General features: G+C 33.5%; 4 protein-coding genes across 6 annotated transcripts; 2 read left to right on the top strand and 2 right to left on the bottom strand.

Annotated features, from left to right (window-relative positions):
- Positions 1-3392: 3392 nt before the first annotated feature.
- LOC109858948 (nicastrin-like) lies at positions 3393-6612 on the bottom strand (the record flags this gene model as incomplete). Its single annotated transcript, XM_020436684.1, has 8 exons — positions 3393-3913; positions 4074-4266; positions 4328-4770; positions 4858-5242; positions 5345-5729; positions 5830-6167; positions 6290-6388; positions 6483-6612. Coding segments are annotated over 8 exons (1989 nt in total), but the record flags the coding sequence as incomplete, so codon positions are not given.
- Positions 6613-6734: 122 nt separating this feature from the next.
- Positions 6735-15740, top strand: LOC109858949 (amyloid protein-binding protein 2). The gene is made up of 11 exons (XM_020436685.1): positions 6735-7671; positions 7960-8098; positions 8441-8648; positions 9031-9144; positions 9255-9505; positions 9924-10103; positions 10404-10659; positions 10770-10894; positions 10975-11263; positions 11364-11529; positions 11616-15740. The coding sequence occupies exons 3-11, from the start codon at positions 8508-8510 to the stop codon at positions 11843-11845; spliced, it is 1752 nt and encodes a 583-aa protein (XP_020292274.1). The 5' UTR covers positions 6735-7671; positions 7960-8098; positions 8441-8507; the 3' UTR covers positions 11846-15740.
- Positions 15741-16259: 519 nt separating this feature from the next.
- LOC109858961 (rab GTPase-binding effector protein 1) lies at positions 16260-20013 on the bottom strand. 2 transcript variants are annotated; one of them, XM_020436710.1, is made up of 8 exons: positions 19374-20013; positions 18776-18883; positions 18245-18690; positions 17476-17969; positions 17074-17355; positions 16767-16986; positions 16562-16672; positions 16260-16482 (listed from the first exon to the last, which is right to left on the bottom strand). In XM_020436710.1, exons 1-8 carry the CDS (start codon positions 19414-19416, stop codon positions 16315-16317), a joined length of 1872 nt encoding a protein of 623 aa, XP_020292299.1. In that variant the 5' UTR covers positions 19417-20013; the 3' UTR covers positions 16260-16314. The 2 variants fall into 2 exon arrangements, with proteins under 2 accessions (XP_020292299.1, XP_020292300.1); XM_020436711.1 differs by having other exon boundaries at positions 18257-18690; positions 19374-20011.
- A 329-nt stretch (positions 20014-20342) lies between these two features.
- LOC109858960 (zinc finger FYVE domain-containing protein 1-like) lies at positions 20343-23664 on the top strand. 2 transcript variants are annotated; one of them, XM_020436708.1, is made up of 7 exons: positions 20343-20671; positions 21038-21449; positions 21595-21861; positions 21944-22313; positions 22418-22676; positions 22772-23216; positions 23293-23664. In XM_020436708.1, the coding sequence occupies exons 2-7, from the start codon at positions 21086-21088 to the stop codon at positions 23523-23525; spliced, it is 1938 nt and encodes a 645-aa protein (XP_020292297.1). In that variant the 5' UTR covers positions 20343-20671; positions 21038-21085; the 3' UTR covers positions 23526-23664. The 2 variants fall into 2 exon arrangements, with proteins under 2 accessions (XP_020292297.1, XP_020292298.1); XM_020436709.1 differs by having other exon boundaries at positions 20345-20671; positions 23311-23664.
- Positions 23665-24390: the final 726 nt, after the last annotated feature.

A 24390-nucleotide genomic window follows, 5' to 3' on the forward strand; every position in this document is an offset into this window, starting at 1 on the left:
TTTTTTTTTTTTTTTTTTGTGCACGACGGCACAATACGGACAATGGAAATAGTGACTTACTGCTACTATTTTAATGAAACTTAATTTAAAGTTACATTTGATTAGAACGTACTACGTGATAAATATAAGGATATGTATATATATATAATATATACATAATTACTTAAGTTCGAAAGTGAATGAGAAAAGAAAAAAAAACACAGTTCATAGCATACAAAACTTTTCGTGCCATTACAGAGCGTGGTAACTTCCGCGTTTAGTCTTTGTTCAGCTCTGCAGTGTCGTGACATAGTGCTGTCCCTCCAAGATAATAATAATGATAAAAATTAATACGATAATTATCATACACATTTATTGATAATAAAATAATAAATATATAATAATGACGAGATAATAAATAGTAATAACAATAAAAACAGCAGCAGCAGAAGCAACAACAACAACAAAACAACAACAACACATAACACAATGATGATATATAATACTACTTTAAACATATGATTATATTTTTAAACTCTAAGTGTCGTTAGAGTGTGTAAGCGTGTTTACTGTGTACACGTTATACAATGATACTACTGTACATATTACAGAACTGTGTGCGTGCGTGTATGTGACAGATGATGAAAAAAAAAAAAAAAAATATTACTAAATATATATAAAGCAGAAAAGTTAATGCTTTTCTTTGTAAGTGAAGAAAGGAAACTGAATGTTACGACTACTACACGTGCTACTTCCGAATATTACTGCATTAGCTGTCTACACATGATTATTACGTTTTACTACTTGTTAACGGATAGAAGAGCTTTCTTTTTTGTGTAACTTTTAATTTGAAAAACGTCTTTGAACTCTTGTTGCAAGTTTATCGCATGTTAATATTATCTATACTTATAACGGACTCGCGCTGACTCTTCTCGCTAATGTATAACTACTCGTGTACATATAACGTTCTTCCTGATGCACATGCGCACATATGTATTTACGCTTTTCCCCCGATCTGTCATTTCCACGTTGATCCGTCCATCAAGATTTTAAATGTTCGCAACTATTTTAATCTTTCTACTACGGTGTCAGATTTGATGTAAAATAATAGTAGCGAAAACTTAGACGATCTGTGTTGGAGCCAACGCTTATTGAGAGATGCAATTATCTTCATCTTATTTAAGTTAAGACAGACAGTTGTGGAACGTGGAATTGTTGCGTGTTTTGGATTCATCCTTAATCTTACGTGCACCAATATATTATTATCGTCACTTTTTTTTTTTTACGTCACGGGATCAGTTGTCATTAATCGAACTGACACTAGTCACTCGATCATAGAAAAAAAAAAAAAAAAATGTGTCATACAGTGCACCCAGTTGAGACGTGGTTGTTGTCTTAAATTAAGCCAAATACTTTTAATTTTCTTGTACTTATATTTGTCTTCTCTCATATTGAGTTTTTCAATGTATATAGCCAATTGACAGTGCTTCCATTAGTAGCTTGTTCAGCTCAAATAAACAAAAGTAGTTATTACACGTGTTCTTCTTTCAAGCGTGTTGTATCACTTTATTTCTTCGCAATAAAAATTTGGCTATGAATATAAATTGATATAATGCGATATTTAGATTCACACGACTCTAGAAGTAAAACGATATTATCAATTGCAGACAGCTGACAGTATAGCTCCGTATAAGATCACCGCGATCGTCAGTTGCTTTAAAATTTAACAACAATTTTCAAAACAACAAAAACTAACAAAAGATGAAAAAAAGAAACAAATATATATATAATTTATAGTGTTTTTTTTATTGTTGCGTGACTCATAAAATAGGGATGGGATGTGCAAAATGAAAAGTATGTTATCGTCAATGATCGTGTGAACGAGCAATTCATTTATCTAAAGAGCAATAATCGCGCAAATCTTTATAAATCATGACGAATATTGTTTATTATTTTGAACAAACCGCCTCGTACGGGACTATACTGTATTTGAAAAAAAAAAAATTTATATAATAAACTTAAGAGAAATATAACGTTAGAGATTAAGAGGTAGGTTGTAAGGCTGAACCACGTATACGTATGTGCTGCGGCACCAAACGACTGTGATAATTCGGTGGGCGGTGCCCAGCCTCCTACTTCATTCTTACACTAAAACTTAGTTGAAGAAACAAAAAACATAAACAATTACCGAAGAGGTTGTACGTGTGTCGGGACGTGCGTTTGTGAAATGATTTGCATCCGTATGCACGTAGATTATAAAGTTAAAAACAAACAAACAAAACAAAACAGAACCGCGCGTATGTGCATGTCGTATTTTCGCTAGACTTGTGATTATTTTTTTCTTGTGTTTTTTTTTTTTGGCATGATTGTCCGTATAAAAGCTATTACAACGCGTGCATATGGAAAAAAAAAAAACTTTATATGATAGGAAATGTAAACGTTTATCGCATTAATATTTCGATACGAAAATTATTTATCGAAAAGATATAATAGATTAAAACAAAATCATAACAAAAAAAGATAGAAACGGGTCAAAATAAAGAATTTTTCACCACGAATTGTTACATCAACAAATATGACGAGATAAATTTTGTGTGAAAAACTTTATAAATGAATATTTTTTGATACGTAACATCAATGTATTTTACATTCTATAAATAGTACACGATTTCTATTAGATTTTCACAAAATCAAAATACTTTAGTATAAAGTACATGACACAAAATGCAGATTAATTTTACAATTATTATAATTATTATTTATANCTTAATGCATAAAAAAAAAAGGGGAAGCGTAGATATATAAAGTAAAAATACTTCTTTCCCGTGTACATCAAAGCCCTGTTAAATACGTTGTTTAATTATAAATTATAAAATACTTGTAATAATTATTCTACAATTACAATTATGTATCATCTTATTTATGTACATACACGTGTATACTTTCAAGTAAAGAAAATCAAGAATGGCCCGTTTCTATCTTCGTCCAAATTTTAAAAATCGTAAATGAAATATTATATACTTAATGCATAAAAAAAAAAGGGGAAGCGTAGATATATAAAGTAAAAATACTTCTTTCCCGTGTACATCAAAGCCCTGTTAAATACGTTGTTTAACGATAATAAACGCCATCACGCTTGCATTACTTTCTTTTTATTTTTATTGCAGTCATATATATATATATATATATATATATAAATATATATAAATAAATATATATATATGTATATATATATATATGTATAAGATACATTGTTATTAATACTGTGTGTTTATACATTTCTGTATCGTATCTATTCTATAGTTTTATTAAGAAGAGAGAAATACACTGCTGTATATAAAGTAAAAATTATTCAAGAAAATAATCAACTTAAATTGTAATAATAAGTTAAAAAACCAAATGAAAAATCATTTTATCTTTTTTTATTTATTATATTTAGAAAAAATTAAACTCTCTTTACACACACACACACACCACAATACAATATATGCACACTTGCGAGTGTATTCACACTCTCTCACAACATTATTTTATCTCTTCACATGTACTCTCTTTATAATGTCTTTTCTCATATATAAGCTTCATAAATAATAGATACAAGGTTCTATACAATTACACAATATGAAAGAGGTGATATCTTAACAATTCGTAAGCATAAAAGAATTTTTTTTTTGTTATCTGGAACTTAAGAAAAATTAAAAAGTCGTCAGTTTTCATCTGAACAACGCATACACAATGGAAAGGATGACGATAAATAAAATAATCATGATAATAACATGAATATTTTACTTAAATTGTAATATGAAGAAAATCGTCCGAGGGCGCACCACACATGGTTTAAAGGCTAGTTATTGGAACATCTCGATTTTCACGATGACAGTCTAACCTAGTCATTGATATGTGGTCCGCGGCGTATTCCTAGCAATCAACAGTTCTGAAACAAAGTGTTATTGATGAGTGACGGAGATCACTCTATACATAAAACGTGAGACATTAACATGTTTCACTATGTGCATGTGTATGTATACAATCACACACGTGCGTGTGTACTTTTGTATTTTTCGTTTTTTTTTTTTATATGGATTAATACGAACCTGGAATTAAATAATACACTAGCTCGTTTGTTAATCGACCACACTACCAGGAAGGAACTTGCGGCGACCATACTGCCCAGAATCATACTGAAGCGTTCTGTCGCTGCTGACGGTTTGAGAAACATTCTAACAGCTAACGATTGCCATATCGATTCCGTCCAGGTTGAGAAAATGCCCGACTTCATGTCATATCCTACGACACCATTCATTATGATAATCCGAGGTACTTAATGGGATATACTTAATGGACCTACCTTCAATAATAAATGCTGGACTAACGGCCGTGCTATAATTGGCACTCGAGTTTACACATACTCCAGTGAAATTGTATCCGGCCAACCAACCGAGACGATTCTCGTGGCATGCCGTCTCGTTCATTTCGAGCAAAATCTCGCCGGTTAACAGAGCCAAGAGCTGACCCGTTAGAGTCGTCGCGACATTAGCCGCCCTATGCACGCCGACATATAGCGGCAAAACTTGATTAATTAGTTTGGTACCAGGTGCTGAAGCAGCGCGAAACAATGGACATTTGGCACTCTCCAGATAGCAATGTAGCATTTCGGTGATGAGCTTTTCCAACGATATTGGCAAATCGTCGAGTTGCGGTGCCTGTTTGTCCGTCACCGCTTGGTAAAGCTCATTAACAACCTGAAGAGCAATTTTTGCTACACCTGATGCAAGCGTGCTAGTATCGTTACTAAAACATAATATGCAAAAATCTCAATAAATGCATAATACACGAAATGTAAATTAACACATCTAAGAAAGCTACTTTATCACATACCTATCAAAGCCAAGACTCTCCGCGTCGTCCAGGATACTGTTATAATATCGATTCTCAAACTGTTCTCCGTGATTGGTTATTACGACGGTTGTCAGACTCGGTTTTGCGTTGAGAAAACTCTGCGCGGATGTAGGCGGAATACTATTCGAGATATTTGCATCAAGCGCATTCTGCAATCGATCTATTATAGGATCCTCACCGTTACTGTGAAGAACGATCTTTCCTTTGCCCAATTGGCCGAACTCGATTATGCTTTTGATATCGTCGAATTTCATGTTGAGTCCGAGAGCGTCAAAATGATTTTGTTTCATGTCGTATATCATACGACTGGATCCTATGTAATCAAATGCTTCTCCATTCAGCAACGAGAATACGACATTTGTTTCTGGATACAATAAAAGAGAGGAATGTGTATAAATACATCGTTCGTGTCACAAGATTTGATAATATATCTTTACAGATTTATCGAGAAAGAATTAATACTCACTGTCGACATTGGGATTTAAAAGATTAAGATAATACGCAGTGGCAAGTAACGTGACTAATCCCGTTACGACATTATTCGCACCAGGTGATAAACTGTCAAATAATGATGACGCGTCTAGTCGCGCCATTACCATTATCACCGTGCTGTTCTCGTCGAGAGGCGCCAAAGGCCAATGTATGTTTCGATCTCCAAGCGGATCGCAAAACTGCGTCGGATGAAAGTTTATTTTGTTATCGCTACGTTTTATACAAGACTCCGAGTTCACCGCGGCGTACATAAACGATTTCATTTCTATTGCACAAAGAGATCTCTGAGCCTGTGTCTCAAAATCGTGAGCGTTGTGTGTCTTAAAGCAAGATTTTACAGCTTCCAGTACAGTTTGATTCTAGAAATACGAATTTTGTCAGTATCTGATGCGCACAATGTGTCTTTTGTACAAAATACTTCACACTCAATAAGGTTCTACATAATGGCGTAAATCTAACCTCTGTATAAAACATGGGAAACGGCCAATCTTCCATGAGCAGTGCCGAACCAAAAGGATTCCATGGTTTCTTGCTGGTGCATTTCTTGAGACCGGAATATCTATTTGGACATTGATCTTCGGGTGAATACTCATGTGGACGTTCCTCACTGATATTTCTTGTCAGCAAAACTCCACTGATGTTATTTGTATCTCGTAGTCGCACAAGCCTGTTTCTAGTAAACATCGAGAAGGGAAGGACCGCAGTATACGGACCGGCGGTGCCATTTCTTTCTATCCAAGTAATATCATCATCTGTTTCTATCAAATGCACGACACCTATACTTCCAGATCTACTTGCTGTAAAAAACATATGTGAGAAACACACATAAAATAGGTTAAAAATAGTTTACATTGTATAACCGCAAAGTATAATGATTGTAAAAATAACATATAACAGGATGAGAGAGTAACTTTCTTACAAGAACATCCAAACTGATGTGTGCCATTGTGTCTTCGAAAACAAGCAGCTACACCCTCCAAAGGCATGTAAATCATATCCTTTATTCTATCAGTGGCCACTGCAAGTTAGCATTTTTTTCTTTTTTTAACTGATTGCTTCTGAGAAAATTGTAACTGAATAATAAATAAAAGACTGATTGTCATCACACTTACCTGAATTTATGACAATAAACAGTAGAAAGTGCTTCCACATTTTCACCGATATTTTTTTATTCTGTACAGGTGAGATTTGCGATTGACTACAATTTGGGACATTACCTCCTATAGTTGTTGTTAGAAAACATTACAAATGTAGAATATTAATGAACAATTAACAGTGATATATTGCATGAGTCATGAGATAGAATTCATATACAACTAGACTTGTGAAGTTTGTTCTTCTCTTCCGCACTAGCCAACACTTACCAGCACTGCTGGCTACACTGGTTCAAGAAGTGTACAGAGTCAGTACTGTAAAGTGGATCTCGTTTACCAGAAGTCTCTCTCCACTCCCTCTCCAATTTCCAAGATATATTTTTCTTGGAGCATAGATATGTCAGAAATAGACTGCGCGTTTCCTATTTTCTCTGTGGAAACCTCAGACAAAGATAGATGCTTTCACTCGTGTCTCTATTCTTGTTTAGTGACGCGGTGATTGGCGGACAAGAAACGTAGTAGGAATGAGAAATAGCGTAGTGGGGGTGATAGTGGCCAATTGTAGCGTTATCCGAGTTGTCTCTCGAGTGACAACTCGAATGAGGAATTCCCACTCCAGATGTTGAAAAATAGAGACAGAGACAAGAGTGAAAGCATCTGTCCCGCTCTGAAGTTTGACTATAGAGCTTATACTCATGGAGAGGCCCTGCGACCGCAAAGGAGGATCGACAAAGAGGGATATATTTTTCTGTTTCAACTGTGGCCACTTCTTATAGAAGAGAATAACAGAGAACACGGAGTGGGAGAGCCACAGTTGAGATAAAATATATTGAAATATATCTCTCTTTGTCGATCCTCCCAGCGGAGTCCTCTCTATGGTTAGCATATAGGCAGGGCCTCTCCATGAGTATAAAAGCTCTATGGGTCTGACTCACTTCCCCTCTCACACAAGCAGTCTATTTCTTGTACGCTATGCTTGGAGCAGCTTGGAGCCGTGCGAGCTTAGAATGACGTATGGACTAACTTGAATCGGTCCATATATGCACCAAACCTTGGAGTGGGTGCAATATGATGCACTTGGATTTGGATGCAGCTCTGCGTAAACTTGCTGCTGTTATACACATCCCTTCCACTGCTTCAGCATGCTCAAGCACGCTGTAAGAGCCAAAACTGAAACACTGCTCTTGTGTATGAGAGCTTCGAGGAGGTAGGAACACTCCGCTTCGATACTCTTGATGGTGTCATGCGTGATCTGGCATCTTTGGATTTTAATGCTTCCGTTTGTAAAAAAATTGCCAAATGCGTATAGACGGAAGTATTAAAATCTTACAATTGAACTTTACCGATTCCGGCATAATTTGACAGATTTTATTCGCATAAACAAGACCTTAGAGTAGCGGGTCTAACTCGGAGTCCACCAAGCCATATTCGCACCAAACCATTATTTTGCTTTATTTGAATTTGTTAGTAACTTTTATTTTTCACAAATTTGCAGATCAGATATACATTGTGCAACAAATGTAGTTTAAATAAACTGAACAACAGTGGAAAGGGAAAGGTTTCACGTGAAGTTAGTACATGATCGATTATCCACGTGGTTTTATGATCATTCGGAACGCAAAGACTGAACTAAGGTAGACACCTTTGCGCTTTAAAAACTTCCTAGAATTTTGCATTTAAACATTCATATATATATATATATATATATGTATATATACAGGGTGTCCCAGAATAGCCGTACAATCTCTCGTAGGCAGATAGAAGGAATAAAACTGAGTCGAAAAGTCCTGAACCATTTTTTTCTNATTGGCCCGCTTTACTCAATAATTACTCCTTTATTATAAATAATAGAAAAAAATGGTTCAGGACTTTTCGACTCAGTTTTATTCCTTCTATCTGCCTACGAGAGATTGTACGGCTATTCTGGGACACCCTGTATATATATATATATTTTATATATACATGTATACGCGTAGGTGAACAGATTAAATTATTGAGATCGTATTGGTGGTTTACGCAAACCCATGCAAACCTTGCGTGAAAATGGCCGATCCGAACTTACGGTTGTTTTCCACAAAGAGTCTTTACGAATTGTGTGTGTCTGCTGTAGTTGCTAGATTCCGTGATTATAAATTACATCTCACTGACTTGCCCAAGAACGTACGATTTGATCTCTACTATCAGGTAAATAATAAACTACCATCCGGACGATAGCGATTGCTCAGCTGTATTGTCATTAAGTGAACAATATATTTTGTTTTTAATTTCTCAAGAATGACATTTATATTCTTGATCGCATGTCTAGTCACTTTTAATGTTTTTCATTATGAAAAACATTAGCGATATTTGCTCCAAAAATTCCATTATCAAGAATATAAAATCGTGCATGAAGTTTTGTCAAATTTTTGTGCGATTTCTCTGAGGTGATTGTATTGTTGATCGATTAATCTATCAACAAGTGATTAATTTATCAACAATGAGCAAACGATTTGTGCATTCAGAACAATCGCTTGTTCTTTTTTCCATGTAATATTTTAATTTAGATAAATCTAATTCATTTTTTCAGTTATACAAAGATAAGAAAATATGTATGCTAGGATCGGAATTGTCTTGTTTAGAGACTTTCTCCAAAATGCTCAAAGTCACCAATCGTCGAATACATCTCCTGCAAATTTTTCAGGTAATGGTATATCGGATTTCATTTTATTGAAATCAAAGATGTATCTATCTGTCATCTCTGTGATACGCATAATATACAATTCTTATAATTCTTTTTTTGTATTTTTAAAGGCTCCAATAAATCATGGAATAAAAGTAGAACAAAATTTGGCTTTCAAATACGTTATGTATTCTTTAGACGAAAGAGAGAATCCTGCCGTACAGGATAAAATTATAAATCTAGGTCTCCGACTTGGCGCATTTCTCAGTGATGCAGGATGGTACGCAGAAAGTGAACAAGTATTGTTTGCTTGCAAGGAATTGTGTATTGCCAACAATCAGACTCCTGAGAATTGGTTTAGAACCTTGGATTGTTGTCACAAGTAAGAGCAAAACCATACATTACAGATTCGTTTTTTTGTTTTATTTTCGATGTCTAGAGAAAAAAATAAAATACAAAAAAACAAAAAAGAACAAAGCTGGTGAATCATACAAAGGATAAGATAGAACTGTGTTTTGTGTTTATAAATGTTATTTAAATGTAATTAATAAGTAAAGGTAACTATTGTTTTTTTAATACGAAATTCCTATTATGCGGTCTTTAATACAGCAACATAAACTTCGTTTTTGTGCGCATTATCAACTGATTGATGCTCGCATGTGCAGAATGGCATATATTAATAGCCAAATCAATCATCAGCTGATGATGTGCGCACGCACACAAAAAAAGAAGAATAAAAAAGAATAAAAGAAGAATAAACAATTATTGCAAACCATTATCATTTTAATGTTGTTTTTTAGGCTGTTACATGCACAAGCGTCATTTTGTGCTTTTGATGGAGCTGCAGAAACTCATAGGCTTGCTATAGAAATGATAGATAAATTAAAACACACACAATATAGTGCTTGCAACCATGCTGCACTCTTTGCAGAGTTTAGTGTACTATTCTTTATTCGTAGTGAATACGACGAAGCTTACAGGTACGTATTTGAGTTTTATCTTCTATCTGTGTTTTAAACTATTCAGAAACAAAAAGATTCGATTCGGAAATGACACTGACTCTACGTTTTATTACCGCTTCCGCAACTATATGCAGGAAACTTTCAAAGCGCAGGTGTCCGGTCCGGGATACAAAATCGGATTTTTTCCACACAAGCGACTACTTTTAATCTTTTATTTAAGATTCTATCTTACAACCAAAACTCTAATCAAAAATTTCACACATTCAAGTGTGAAATTAATCTCGTTTATATTGTTTTTTTTCATTTATTTTTCTCTAGGTGGAGTATAGAAGCGTTAAGTCATTTGAAACCATCTCTTCCTGCGCGAGTTATCATCGATGTTTTAAGACAAGCAGCAAAATCGTGCGTGGTGAAACGTGAATTTCAGAAAGCCGGTTTATTGATAAGAGAAGCTGTTTATCTTACGAGAGAAATATTTGATATAGATCATCCAAAATACAGTGACGTTCTTATCGATTATGGATTTTACTTACTGAATTATGATAGCATCATCAATAGCGTATCCGTTTACAAGGTATTTAACTTTAAATAGACATCTGTTTTTTAGTTTTAGAATCTTTTTCACACACATATAATAATTTACGAGAAATGGAAAACACATATATTTTATTGTTTTAAATTCAGGTTGCATTAGATATAAGGAAAGAAATTTTTGGAAAGACTAATCTACATGTCGCTTTGGCACACGAAGACTTAGCATATGCTCTCTATGTATATGAATATAGTTCTGGCAGATTTATTGAAGCAAGGTAATTTTATTGAAAAATACGTCTGTGTTGGTTTGCACATTCAACAGAGAGTTAAATTTGATTTAATTTTGTTTCGGTAGTCAAAATGCTGGAACAGCTATAGAAATTATGGAGAAACTGTTACCTCAAAATCACTTAATGCTCGCGAGCGCTAAAAGAGTCCAAGCCCTTATTCTTGAAGAGATAGCTATAGATTCAGCATCTGCTCCGAATGCTCCGATGCCTGTACAACAATTGTTAGATAAGTCTGAAATTCTTCATTTATCCGCCTTGGAATTGGCAAGAACTGCGTTTGGCGAGAGAAATGTACAGACGGCAAAACACTACGGAAATTTAGGACGGTTATATCAGAGCATGAAAAAATTTCAGGTAACGAGACATAATAGAAAAGTATTTGAATGTATGCATCCATGATGCACGTGTGCGCTTAATCATTTCACTAGCTTGTTTAACGTTTAATGTTAATTAGGAAGCAGAAGAGATGCATCTAAAAGCTATACGAATAAAAGAAGACTTATTAGGACCAGAGGATTATGAAGTGGGTTTAAGTATAGGGCATTTAGCTTCATTATACAATTTTCATATGAAGCGATATAGAGACGCCGAACAACTTTATTACCGTAGCATCGCAATCAGTAAGTGTTACACATGTGTTATGAATATCCTTATATGGCTCGCGCTTAAACGGCAATACAAATAGTTCCACAAATTATTTTGACAGGTTTAAAGTTATTTGGAAAAAGCTACAGTGGTTTAGAATACGATTATCGAGGACTTTTACATGTATATGCTAAATTAGAAGACAATGAGAAATATCTTGAATACACAAATACATTAGACAATTGGAAAGAACTTCGAGACAGACATGTTGAATCCGAAGATCCACCGATTGATTTACAAAAACGTCCACAGCCAATTGAACACATAATCAATATGTTCTTTAATATGTGATACACCAAGAAGCATGTCTAATTTGTACGAAAGTTACTCATCTGCCTCACATGAAAACTATAAAGAAAGATAATTAAGGGGTCAAGCCAAAGTGATCGAAAAAGTTTATTATTGTTTATTTTTCGAACTTATATAACCAAATTGACGTTATTTCATTGATATATTTATATTGCATTTTGACAAAAAAAAAAAAAAACCATTTTTTTAAAGAAAAATCTAAAAAATGACAAAGTTATTTAGAATTGTCTGAAGTTTTATGATAATAACTCGCATCTGCGGTGAGAATTGTGCTAATTAAAAGTTTATACTTCTCTGGTAAAATGACAAAATTTAAGGAAAAAAGATTTTTGTTATTGCAATAGCATAGAATACTAAAAATATTAACAAACCTATATGCAGTTTTCTCAGTTTTGGGTCTCTTATAGCATGCTAAAGCGATGGAAAGAATGCGCACTACAGCAGTTACGAGTTCTAACTGCGTGAACTGCATGAACGCTGTTGTGCGCATCTCTTCCACCGTTTCAGCATGCTGTAAGAAAGCCAAAACTGAGAACACTGCGCATGTCGAAGCACAAAATTTGGTATCCGTGATACTTGAATACAAAATATCTAGTGTGTCTCGTCGCTTTGAAAAAAATGTTTTGAGAAACGTGTGATTAGAATTCAGCACTACACATAACTTTTTCATTTTTTTGTATTTTTATAAATGTTAACTGCCACGCCGATTCTTACGAATTGACGCTAGACTTCGTTTATTCTGCACCAATTCCCACAAACCGGTGATAGACTTTTGCTTGAATATCTTTAGGTTTTAAGAAATCGTGTCCACAAGAAGTTAAGACTCATACTTTTGGTTAAAACAAAAAGTCAACGACGGTTCACGGGAACCGGCATGGCAGCGTGTTATGCAACACTCTTGGAACATTTTTCACAGTTACAGTTATGATAATATAAAAAAAAAGTTGATTTTTCGAAAATTTGACCTTGACTTAACCCCTGCATTACACTAGACAACCACTGAATCTCTCCGCAAAGGAAAATTCTTCTATATACACCGGTTCATATTCGTAATGTATCTTACACAATTATTTCATCAGTACCATTCAGCTGAGTAGTCGGTGGTTAAAAGAACGATGTATAAAAAAGAAATTTCGCGATGTGATTTAGTGACGATCAGTGCTACATACAATCAGAAATTTCGGAAAATAATTTAGTAAGTCTCATTCCAACTTTAAGTCGTAAAACGAAACCATCGAACAGGTTGCTGATCTTGATTACATTCAGAGAATATTGGGCCAAAATAATAACATATAAATCTCACATCAGAGATTTTGGTAATTATGCAGTTTAGCGTCTTTTCTCCATTTTGGCTATTGTAACTCGGTTTTTTTTTTAAAGGTTTTGTTTGGTCAGTGTAATGAGGAATCAGTCGGGGGAGCTCGAAAAACTTATGTACTTCTCCTTTTTTTTTTTACAAAAGAATGGGGGGGAGAGGGGCGAAACTAAACTGCATAATTACCGAGATTTTTTAATCACAATTTGGTACGTATGATTAAACGAGAGTCATTCCTGTGTTCTACAGTTAAAAAAAATTTATTAATAAAATAGTTGTGAGTTGCATGATTAAGGCTTTTGACGTCTTAAGGCTGTAGTAAGTACTCAGGAGCCTTAATATGTTATATACGTCTTGTGTAGTTATTTTGTAACGCAAATTGACTACATGCGTAATGTGCAATTACATATGGTACATATTATTTTTGGGAAAAAAATTTATTAAATTCAAACAATAACTGTACCTTATCCGGAAAACGATGTTTAGGCCTACTCGAGGCTTGTGATCCAGGAAAAAGTAAAACAATTGTTGAAACTTGTAATTTATTTTTGAAAAAAAGTGAAAGAAATAGGAAATGTCTGTGACATTGTGTAAAACTTATGTTTTAGTTTAAGTTCAAACTTGTATTGAATTAAATTTGATATTTATCTGTTTTCATATTTTGGGGAGTTTTGCGTCACAAAATATGTTTTTAAATATATACCCTCCTCAGTATTTCCGTAACCTGTAAGTTACATAAATTCGTGATTTTTTTCCAAGTTTTAGCCAGTTTTGCACACCGACATAGCATGCTGCATATAGAGTGTCCGATAATAACCGTATCACTTGTGGATAGTTAAAGCAAGTTGTATTAAGTCAAAAATTTCTTTACTACTTTGCGAGTTTCGCAATAATTAAATGAGTTATTAATAATTTGTAAAAATCCGCGAATGAAACGTGCATCCATCGTAAAGACAGCCCGAGTGTTTTTTGTGCTTTGCGGGAAAAGTTTGGTTTTTAATCAAAATCAATAAAATAAATTTGATATTTATGATCTGAAAAAACTACAGTTTTCTGTAAATCGATTATTTATAGTAACTATTATTTATATAAAGCTATTCTCTTATTGTTACGCGTTTAGCAATCGTGAGCGCGCAAAATGCTGTCTGTTTAGGCGCTCAATGGCGGATCTTTGTTTACGCGACCAGCAGTGTTCTCAGTTTTGGCTTTCCGGCAAAGTAGTTCTACGTTACTTTGAAATCTATGTTTATTTGTTTAATGAACACATAGTGTATGACGAAGCATAATATTTTGTATATTTACACTCATTTAAATAGCAGAATCTTGCGGTCTTCAGATAATGTTTCACTCTAAAATCGTTGGTTGCAAATGTGTTAACAATTTATTGATTATTGCGAAACTCGCAAAATAATAAAGAACTTTTTGACTTGGTACAACGCGCTCTATTTATCCACAAGAAGCGATGTGGTTATTATATCGAACATCCTGTATAATAAGGCTTAATGTATATATATGCTATTCTAAGAGAATCTAAGTAGATCTAAGAATAGCATATGTACCGAGACTGTCTGGGACAGTAGCCAATCCTTAAAATATCATTTTTGTATTATATTCTTATTTAATTCTTATTTTGTATTATAAATCTTATTATAAATTTTTTTGTAATATAAATGTAAAGACTACATTAAAACAAACTTCCTGATTAAAAACTACGAATAAGTTCTTTGTCTATATATATTTGTAGTGTATTTTTACATGACTTTTTCCAACCCAGAAAAAAATTGCAAAATGTTGAAAAAAATTTCACTACTTTTAGGTCTGAGGAGGATACATAAACTATAAAACATTTGCTACAGGTTAATAATTTTAATTTTTTTAAATAGATCAGATTTCTTATCTACATTTTATTTTTCCTAGTATGGATTATTTACCGAAAGCATTTGTAATTTGTTCTAATTTATCTATTATTCAGTTTTATAAACTTTGAATACGTATAATTTTTTGTGTATAATTTTTTAAAGCACACAAACAATCATCAACATACAAATCAGAATGAATGTGTGTGATAACATCATGTATAAATAATTAAGATAGATAGTAAAGCTTTTAAAATTCGAATGAATAACCATGTAGTTTGAAGTGTTGCTTTCATCAGTTTGTAAAGCGTGACTTTGTTATCTTAAATTTAAAAATATATTTTGTTTCATATTTTATATAAAGTTTTTTTTTTTGTATTGATCACACACACATACATACGTTTCGTTCCTAAATATAACAAATATAGACAATTGAAAGCTGTGGATGCGCGCTTGCTTTTTGCTTTCATATCACATACCATACTAAAGACACATCTTCAGATAAACCTTAAAATTTGCGCCAATTATTAATTTGTATTATACTTAAGTTCTGAGAATTTTATTAGGCACATTAGATATATATGTCGAGCAATGGTGTATCCGTTAATATTGTAAAGTTTGTATAATTAAGGTTAGTACAATCAAGGAGTAATAAATTTAAGTAATAATCGCTTAGATCTTATTATATTTTATCTTTCATTTAATTAGCAAATAAAAATTGCTAAGTTAATCATTTATTACAAGAAAAACAAACATACACAAATAAAATTAAATTAAAATTAAATATACATTAAAAAACAAATTTTCTACTAGTGTGGAAAAAAACTCGGATTTTATGTACAAACTTGTTTCGAAAGTTTATCACAATTTTCGTTAAACTATATGAAATACTTATAAAAAAAAAAAAAAAATTAAGAGTAAAGAAAGATAATATATGTAATATATAAATACTCAATCTTATTTTGGATAACTCACATACATTCAAAAGCTTTAATCAGTTTAAATTACAATATAACCGTTAAGTAGTACATAACTTTATATTTACACGATATTTGCTGTATATCACTCCAATTTTCATATCTAAATCTTATCTAAATCTCGCTCTCGTTTGCATATGTTGTTTTTTTTCTGCAAGCAAAAAAAAAACTGTTAAAACGTAACTTAATGTAACTAGAATATTCTTGTTAAATACATAATATAGTAATCAGAATATATTTTAAATTACCAAATTGATATTTCACAACTCTCACTAAACTGCATTAGAATTCAGTTCGGAACATTTAATCAGGTGTATGTGGAGGTTCTTGGCTGAAATACGGTGCGGTATCTTGCACTAATAAAGTATGACAAACATCACAGACTCTAGATGGTCTTTGTTTCGGCCCGCTATTCACAACGTGCGAGAGGCAAGATTGACAAAATATATGGCCACAGTGACGGCAATGCACCTATATGTATCGTCAATTGTTTTTAGTACTGTGTATCATACGACCCACGCATTTTCAACTTATTTTTTTGTCTATCTACCTTCTTTTTTGTGACCGAAAACGTGATATGGCAACTAGGACAATCATCAACATCCTCTTCATGTTGCCATCTTACTTCGCTACCTGCCTGTCTAATTCTTTCCAATTGTACCTTACATAATCATTAAAATACAACAACCATAATCCATTATAATAAAGTTGTTTATTTCTATAGCTTCCAATCTAACGAGTTTTCTTTGTCTTACCTGCAACGATTGTGACAATCTGACGAAGTCCTTTTGTACGGCCTCGCTAGTGTCTAACTCCTGCTGTAGACTAGTAACCCGCTGTCGCAACTCAGTTATAGCTAAATCTGCGTCTTTCTTTTCTTTTTGGATTTCCTGAAGTTGTTTTTCTAGCCGATCAAGTTTCTCCTCTTTGTCAGCGAGTGCACGATGATCTCTTACGTACTTATCTAATTGTGTTCTGCAATTATTCAGAAGAAAAGTATGTTTCAAGTTATAACGGTAAAAAAATTGATAATTTTATTATTCTTTTTACATTACTTCTTACCTCAATCCACTTATTTCATTCTTTAACGCAGTATTATCTTGTTCTATAGCTCTGTTCTCTTGTTCCATTTGTTCTCTTAACAAAGTAACTTCGTATCGTAATGTTTCCTCTTTTTCTTGCGCAACCTCTTGTGCTACTCTCGCTGTAATTAAATCTTCACGCATCTTTAAAAGACTAATATGCAATTCTTCGACGGTATTTGGCATATTGATACTTTCACTTTGGAGTTGTTGCGAATGCTTGCTATGTTTACCAACAAGAGTTTCATTTTCTTTTTGCAATCTGCAAATATAGAATTAAATATTGAATAAAGTTATATCAACATAACAAACATCACTTATTCGTAAATATTATGAATACAATACACATCGCTAAAATACATTTATTACAAAGAAATCTTACGCAGTGAGATGTCTTTGTACTTCTTCTCTACCTCGTGTTAATTTACAAAGTTCTTCCGACACATTTCTTTGAATTTGTTCAAAAGCTTTTTTTAAATCTAGTAAATTTTGTTGCGCTGTTTGCGAGGTAACCGTGAGTTCAGCAACTTTGATTTTATGCTCCTCTTTCTTCTCATTCCACTTTCCCTCCATTTCCTTACGAAATTCAACCTCCTTAGCTAAATCTTCCTTTTGAGCTTGCAGCATACGCTGAGAATCTAATAACTGCTTCTCCAAATCCTTGGCAGTAGCTTCCACTTTGACTAATTGCGCTTCATAATTCGCACACATATCACATGACGGCTCAAAAGAACCAGGCTCCTGTCGCCTCTTTAATAAAGCTTCTTTACACTTCTGCAATTCATCATCAGTTGATCTTAACTTTTCTTTTAAAGCTTTTATCTCTTCCTCAAGTGGCACAACCAATGAACGTAAAACTTCTGCATCTTCTTGTGCCTGTAAGATGTCAGTTTTCGTGTCTTTATATATACACGTAAATTACATGTAAATCTTAAAAACTATTGTTTTATATTTATATATATGTATATAACATGTTGGTGTTTCAATTACATAAAGAAATTTATATACACTATGTATATACATATAATGGACTTTCAGTACGTGTATAGGTGGCGAAGATCGTCCCACCTTGTCTTGCTATTATGTTACATAACATAGAAATTGTTGTAATTACACAGCGTTAATTGTTTCATGCATTTAAATTTACGTACATATTTTTTTACCTTCCGCATACTTTCTTCTAAATTATCAGGACCTAGAGACAAAGAATCTGCACCTAATTGTGAAACCACTTTTCTAGCTAATGTTTTAGTTACTGTAGATAAAGATATTGGTGGTCCATCTGTTGGTGGATCACGTGGTAATTGTGTTTTGAGTAGCGTATTTTCATCTTGAAGCTTGGAAAGAGCTGATTGTAACTTGGACACTTCATTGACGAGTTGTTTCCTCGAGCAAGAAGATTCCTCCACTGTTTCATGTATAACCTGTTGTAAAGATGCTATTTCTTCTTGAGCTTTCCTTTTCTCTACCATTATATCATTTTGTATTTTAAGATCAGCAACAACTAATTGGCTTTTAGCTTCGTCTAGTTCATTTTTTAGTCTCAAATTTTCTTTTTGCAGGCCTATATTTTCCTCTAATCTTCGTTTTAATTCTTCTACAATGAAAAATGTATTACAACTCTGAATGTAAAAACTGTTGCAAAATCTAATCAAACGTCAAATTTTTTAAGCGTTACGTACCTTCTTTTTGAAGAAACAATTCTTTCATCTTGGCTCTTTGCATGTTAAACTCCTCCCGCATCTTAATATTTTCAGACTCCAGTCTGTTAACTTTTGTTTGCAGATCCTCTGATTATATAACAAATAATTAATTACAATTAAGTACATTAAAAAGTTAAGCATTGTAACACAAATTTAACATAGCAATAAAATAAATAGTGTACAAAGATTATATTTTGGCGTGTCATAACAAACATATAGAAAAAGAAATCATATAAAGTCTTATCCCTATCCTAACATTTAGTTAGTACGGAAATTTGTAAAAAAAGACAGCTAGAAAAACAACAATGGAAAAGTTGAAGAAAAGACTGATTGTGGAATGTGATAAGAATTTAATGTGGATTCGTATTTAAAAAAAAAAAAAAAAACGTAATATAAAACTTTTGATGTTATTTTTTGATTAAATTTAGAAGCTATATTCTTTCCTCCGATTTCTTTTGTTTTTCGCAATTGAATAAGATATATTAATAGTTTGTTAAAACAATGACATTCTTAAATAGTGAGTCAAGTCTCATCGATCGTCGATGACGATTTACAGCTATCGAGTTCGATAACGTACCATTTTCGTTCGCTTTAAACGCTCGGTCGTCCTGATTCTCCATCGTTTGATTAGTCCGCGCGGATAAATGCAATTTTATTAGGGTGGGTCACTGCCACGGATACGACTTCGAAGAACATGTCTCGAAGCTCGAACGCCGGGACCGATGATTCCTCAACGGCGGCAACATGCCGCTGTGATCAGACTCGAAATTCTATTGCTATCGCCAGGATCGTAATTCGCAGCGTCACAAAACGAAACAACAAATCGAGACTTTTGGGGAAACGTTATTACATCGAGTTACGTGCGAATTCGTCAGATCTAAATCAACCTCACATTCGGTCGTTTCAGAAACATTTGTACGCGCGCGATACCAATCAGTATCTCGCCCGCTAATGACCAGCCGCTTATAAAAATCGGTAAAACTTTGTTGTTTTTTTTATTTGCACTTTCTGCAATATATACATATATCGCAATTTTTTTCTCTCTCTTTCGAGAACGGATGAATACACACTCGTATCTCTTCAATCGCAAAATTGCACACAAAAACCCTCGGAAAGTGCAGCTGAACAGACTCGCTACTTGCTCGGCAATTAAATATCGATACTTATATATAGATAATTCTTGTTATAAAGCCCGTATCAAATTTATCTTATTTAGATCGGGATTAGATCGAAGTCCGACCAATCGAGACGAAGTCCACTAAATTTCAGATTGGCGTTCTTCGTTCTGATTGGCTAAAATTTTCATTTCACAAGTCCGGATGACGAACGTAAGGACCGGTCTCGCCATCTTCGATTAATCTAATCGGTCGATTAAATTTCACTAATTTACCAACTGCAAAACTTCAAACTTCCTTGACAGCTGGCAAGAAATGTTAAGTTTAAAAAAAACAACTAGTTTTAAAATGACAATTTGTAAATTTAATCGGTTGATTAAATTAGTCGGAGAAGTGGGCGAGAGATCAGATATTTAATTTTTGCGATGAATTGCAAGTGTATATATATTGTTTTATTTGATAAGCGAGAGACGTTGATTGAGCAACGTGCGTGAGATCACGTTTTTTAACGCTCTCACGTGATCTTATTCGGACGAATCACAGTTCACTTTTTCGGCAAATGTAGCCATCATTGTAGTGTGTACAATTCGTGGTATAAGGTGCGTCGTTTATTATCTTACGACCACGGGATTCGCACGAAGTTGTTATAATTCGCGTTTGGAAGTTGTGTGTGTGTATAGTTTATAAAGTATATTCTTTGCAGAGAGTATCGATATATTTGTGATATATATAACAAAAAAGTATTAACCCTTATAAACATGTAAGTACTAATTAGTTTAATCCTTCGGCGAGCGTGTGTGTTAAAAAATTTAATAATTATCAAAATGCGAGTGTTACACTTTGTAACCAGTTTTGTTTACAATTGCTTATACATATAAAAGATGATATTGCAAGTTTATCATCGAATCGTAAATGTTTTCAATTTGGAAATATTGGCAATTAAAAAAATGTGCCGAGGAGAAAATCTTAGTATTCTGTGAAAAAAAAAAATATTGTTGAAATGTTGTGCAATCAATGTCACTACGTGCCTGCTGAAGGATTTAATGTATTTTTAGGAAATAGATGAGCATGAAGTGTTTGTCGACCAAATTTGTGTATATGAATATTTTTTCTTTTATGTATGTAGAAAAGAGAATTTCGACAGCCAGCGTGTATAAATTCAACAGTCTTCACTATGATGAAAAGTTTGAACAATAATTTGGACAGTTTTGAAAAGCAACCCGAAATAATGCCCGATTTGCTTCTTCTGGACAAGATCAACAAGAGCTTCTTGTTGTTGGATGAGAAGGGAAATCTACAAGTTTCTTGTACAGAGAAATTTTTAAAAAAATTGAATAGTCCAAAGAATAGCAAAGTAAAAGTTGTTTCCATATTTGGAAACACCGGTGAAGGAAAAAGTTATACTATGAATCATATGTTTTTTAAAGGCGCAGAAGTATTTCAAACATCAAATGAACAGGTTTCTTGCACATTGGGTGTTTGGGCTGCTTATGATCCAGATCTCAATGTTATTTGCTTGGATACGGAAGGTTTACAAGGTAAATATTTTTCAGAAAATTTATAAGGTAAAAAGATTTATAGCTTTTTTTTTCAAATATAAAATAAATTTCTCTCTTTCTCCTTTGCTTTTTTCTATCTTTACGTATGTTATTAAATTTAACAAATTTTATTATTTACTCTCAGGTATTACAAACTGTGAGAATGAACGCACAAAACTGTTGTTAAAAGTACTTGCAATATCTGATATTGTAATTTATGAAATTCGCTCGGAAAGACTAAACAGAGATTTATTCGTCTTTCTGAGTACTGCATCGCATGCTTATAGCCAGCATTTCAAAGCTGCTCTAGAAGCAATAGGGCAGCAAAAGGATATGTCTAACGCATGGGGCACACTTGGACCAAGTGTTATAGTGCTGCATGAAACTAGACACACTAAACCTTTGACCAACAGTACATATCGCTATCTCATTACTTTCAGTCTAAACATTTTTATTATTAATAACAATACTCTTAATATACGATACGTTTTCAGATGATTCGGAAACTGCGGAAGATATCTTGAAAGCCAAATTTAAAATGATGAATTTAACAATTGATGCTTTTAGTTCTATTAAATACGTTGGATTGCAAACAATGAATAACGCAACGGATTATACACAAGTGCGAGCTGCTATCAAAATGGAATTGGACAATAATCTTGTTCGTTCGGCGAGAAAACCGTATCTGGTTTATAAAGCACTCAAGAGTTTACATAAGCTTCGCGATGAAATGGAGAATCTTTCTCTCGGTTCATTTCCACAACAGTATTTTACTTGTCTTGTCAAGTGTTTGAGTTGTGACGCTGGATGTATCAACAGTATGGGACATCTTAGCGAGGGAAAACCCCACACGAGCAATGCTAGGTTAGTTCTCATCGAATATTAGCTCCTTTCTGCGATATTACTTAAGTAATATCACGGAAATGATATTTTTTTCTTCGATAACTGCATCAAGAACTCTGTTGCAGCTGCAAATTTCAGTGTCAGTATGAGAACTCAGTTTATATTTGCAAAAAATGTCAAACAAATGGAAACGAAGTTGAGGTAACCAAACGTTATCAAGAGAGTGATCAAAGTACTTGGTATAAATTTGCTCCGACTATCTGGTCAGGATACACTATAAATTGTCCAAACTGTGGAGAAATATACAAAAGCAATCAGTATTGGTACGGGAACGATGCGGAGGATGTTGCCGTAGCTCAAAAATCCGTGCACGTGTGGAACACGGTATTGTAATAACGGAGGCGACTTGTATTTGTCGTGTTTTCAATCCCTTCTCGAACTTTTACAAATTTATACTGTTTTTTTTTCCAATATTTTAGCCAAATTCTTCTGGAGCGTCTCAAAATACAGCGCAACGAGTCATCGATAGCGTTACGTCTATTAGCGAAAGTTTTACGAACATTTCTCTGCAACCTTCAAAAGCACTGAAAGCTTGGGCCGCGGATCAAGTGGCGCCTTCTTACTGGCGATCGAACAGTGAGATACAATACTGTCACGAATGCAAATATTATTTTGGTATCACAGACGATAAACATCATTGTCGAGATTGCGGAGAAGGTTTTTGCGGTCAGTGTTCGGCCAATACGAAATGTGTGCCTCATAGAAATTGGTTCACACCTGTGAGGGTTTGCAATGCGTGTTACAAGAAAGAAACTCCTTCGAGCAGTCTCTATGAACCTGTTAAAGATGTTAACGCGCGAAAAGTGACGGAACACGTAGTATCGACCTTCAACGTTGTTGGAAACGTTTTTACCTATTCTAAGAGTGAGTTACTAGTATTTGGTTGTGGATATTAATTTTTATATATACATTCACAAGTATGATGCATTAAAAACAATAGAAATTAATCATTTTCCAGCATTAATAAAAGACACTGTACGTCCGTCGTATTGGATACCAGATTCAGAAATTATAAGCTGTAGCATATGCAAACTGATGTTTTCCCACGTGATTCCTTTGCATCACTGCAGAGCTTGCGGACGCGGAGTGTGTCAGGAGTGCTCACCGCATCGCAAACCTGTACCTTTCAGAGGATGGGATCATCCTGTCAGAGTATGCAATGCTTGCGTTTGAAATTTGAGTTGATGCGCGTACGTTTTCTCTTAGAAAGACTTTATAGAAAAATCTGCGGTATAAGAAGGCATCTAAAAATCATAGATTAAATATTTCAGATTCTAGACAATTTTGTAATATTCTCTTTTTAATATAATAAAAAAAGATCTTTTTTTAATAATATAAAAGATCCTCATTTTAGAACTTTTGAACATTTTGTTTTTTTTACTGAAATCTTGATATTTGATCAATTTTATTATTTTTGTGCGTTTGGTATCTCGCCACCAAGTATGTATAACAAATATAAAGTTTTTGTTTTACTGTAATATGATGTATTATCAAAAAAAAAAAAAAAAAAAAAAAAAACAGTTCTATACGTATTTAATGCATTTTTTTTTTACGCGTGCTGATAAAAAACATTTTCTGTCAGTAACGCTAGGGTAGCTATTGTTAAGCATTGTCGGTATCGATATATAAAACAACAAATAATTTTATTCAAACATTTAGTATTTGTTTTAGTATTTGTACATTTAATATTTGTTTAGTATTATTACACAAAACACTTCTGTGCGAATCTACATAAGCTTGTAACATATAGTACAAAAAATGCGTATGATTGTGCCATTGATCGATATGTTGTTTCAACAGCTTTAAAAACCTTTACCCCTGTACTGTGCGAAATGCATATTTTGCTGTGTATTATAGCACTACAATATATAATACATATTTATCTTTACTGTAATTTTATAATCAATTAAAGACAATTTAATTTTATACTCATTAAAAAATACAATATGAGAATGATTCATAATTTAAGAGAGAAAAAATCAGGATTGCAAGAATTTGTATTAATAACGAGAATGCCAGCGGCACGACGCGATGCTTG

The sequence above is a fragment of the Pseudomyrmex gracilis genome, unplaced genomic scaffold, assembly GCF_002006095.1.
Source record: "Pseudomyrmex gracilis isolate BER0280 unplaced genomic scaffold, ASM200609v1 scaffold_231, whole genome shotgun sequence".
Classification (NCBI taxonomy): domain Eukaryota; kingdom Metazoa; phylum Arthropoda; class Insecta; order Hymenoptera; family Formicidae; genus Pseudomyrmex; species Pseudomyrmex gracilis.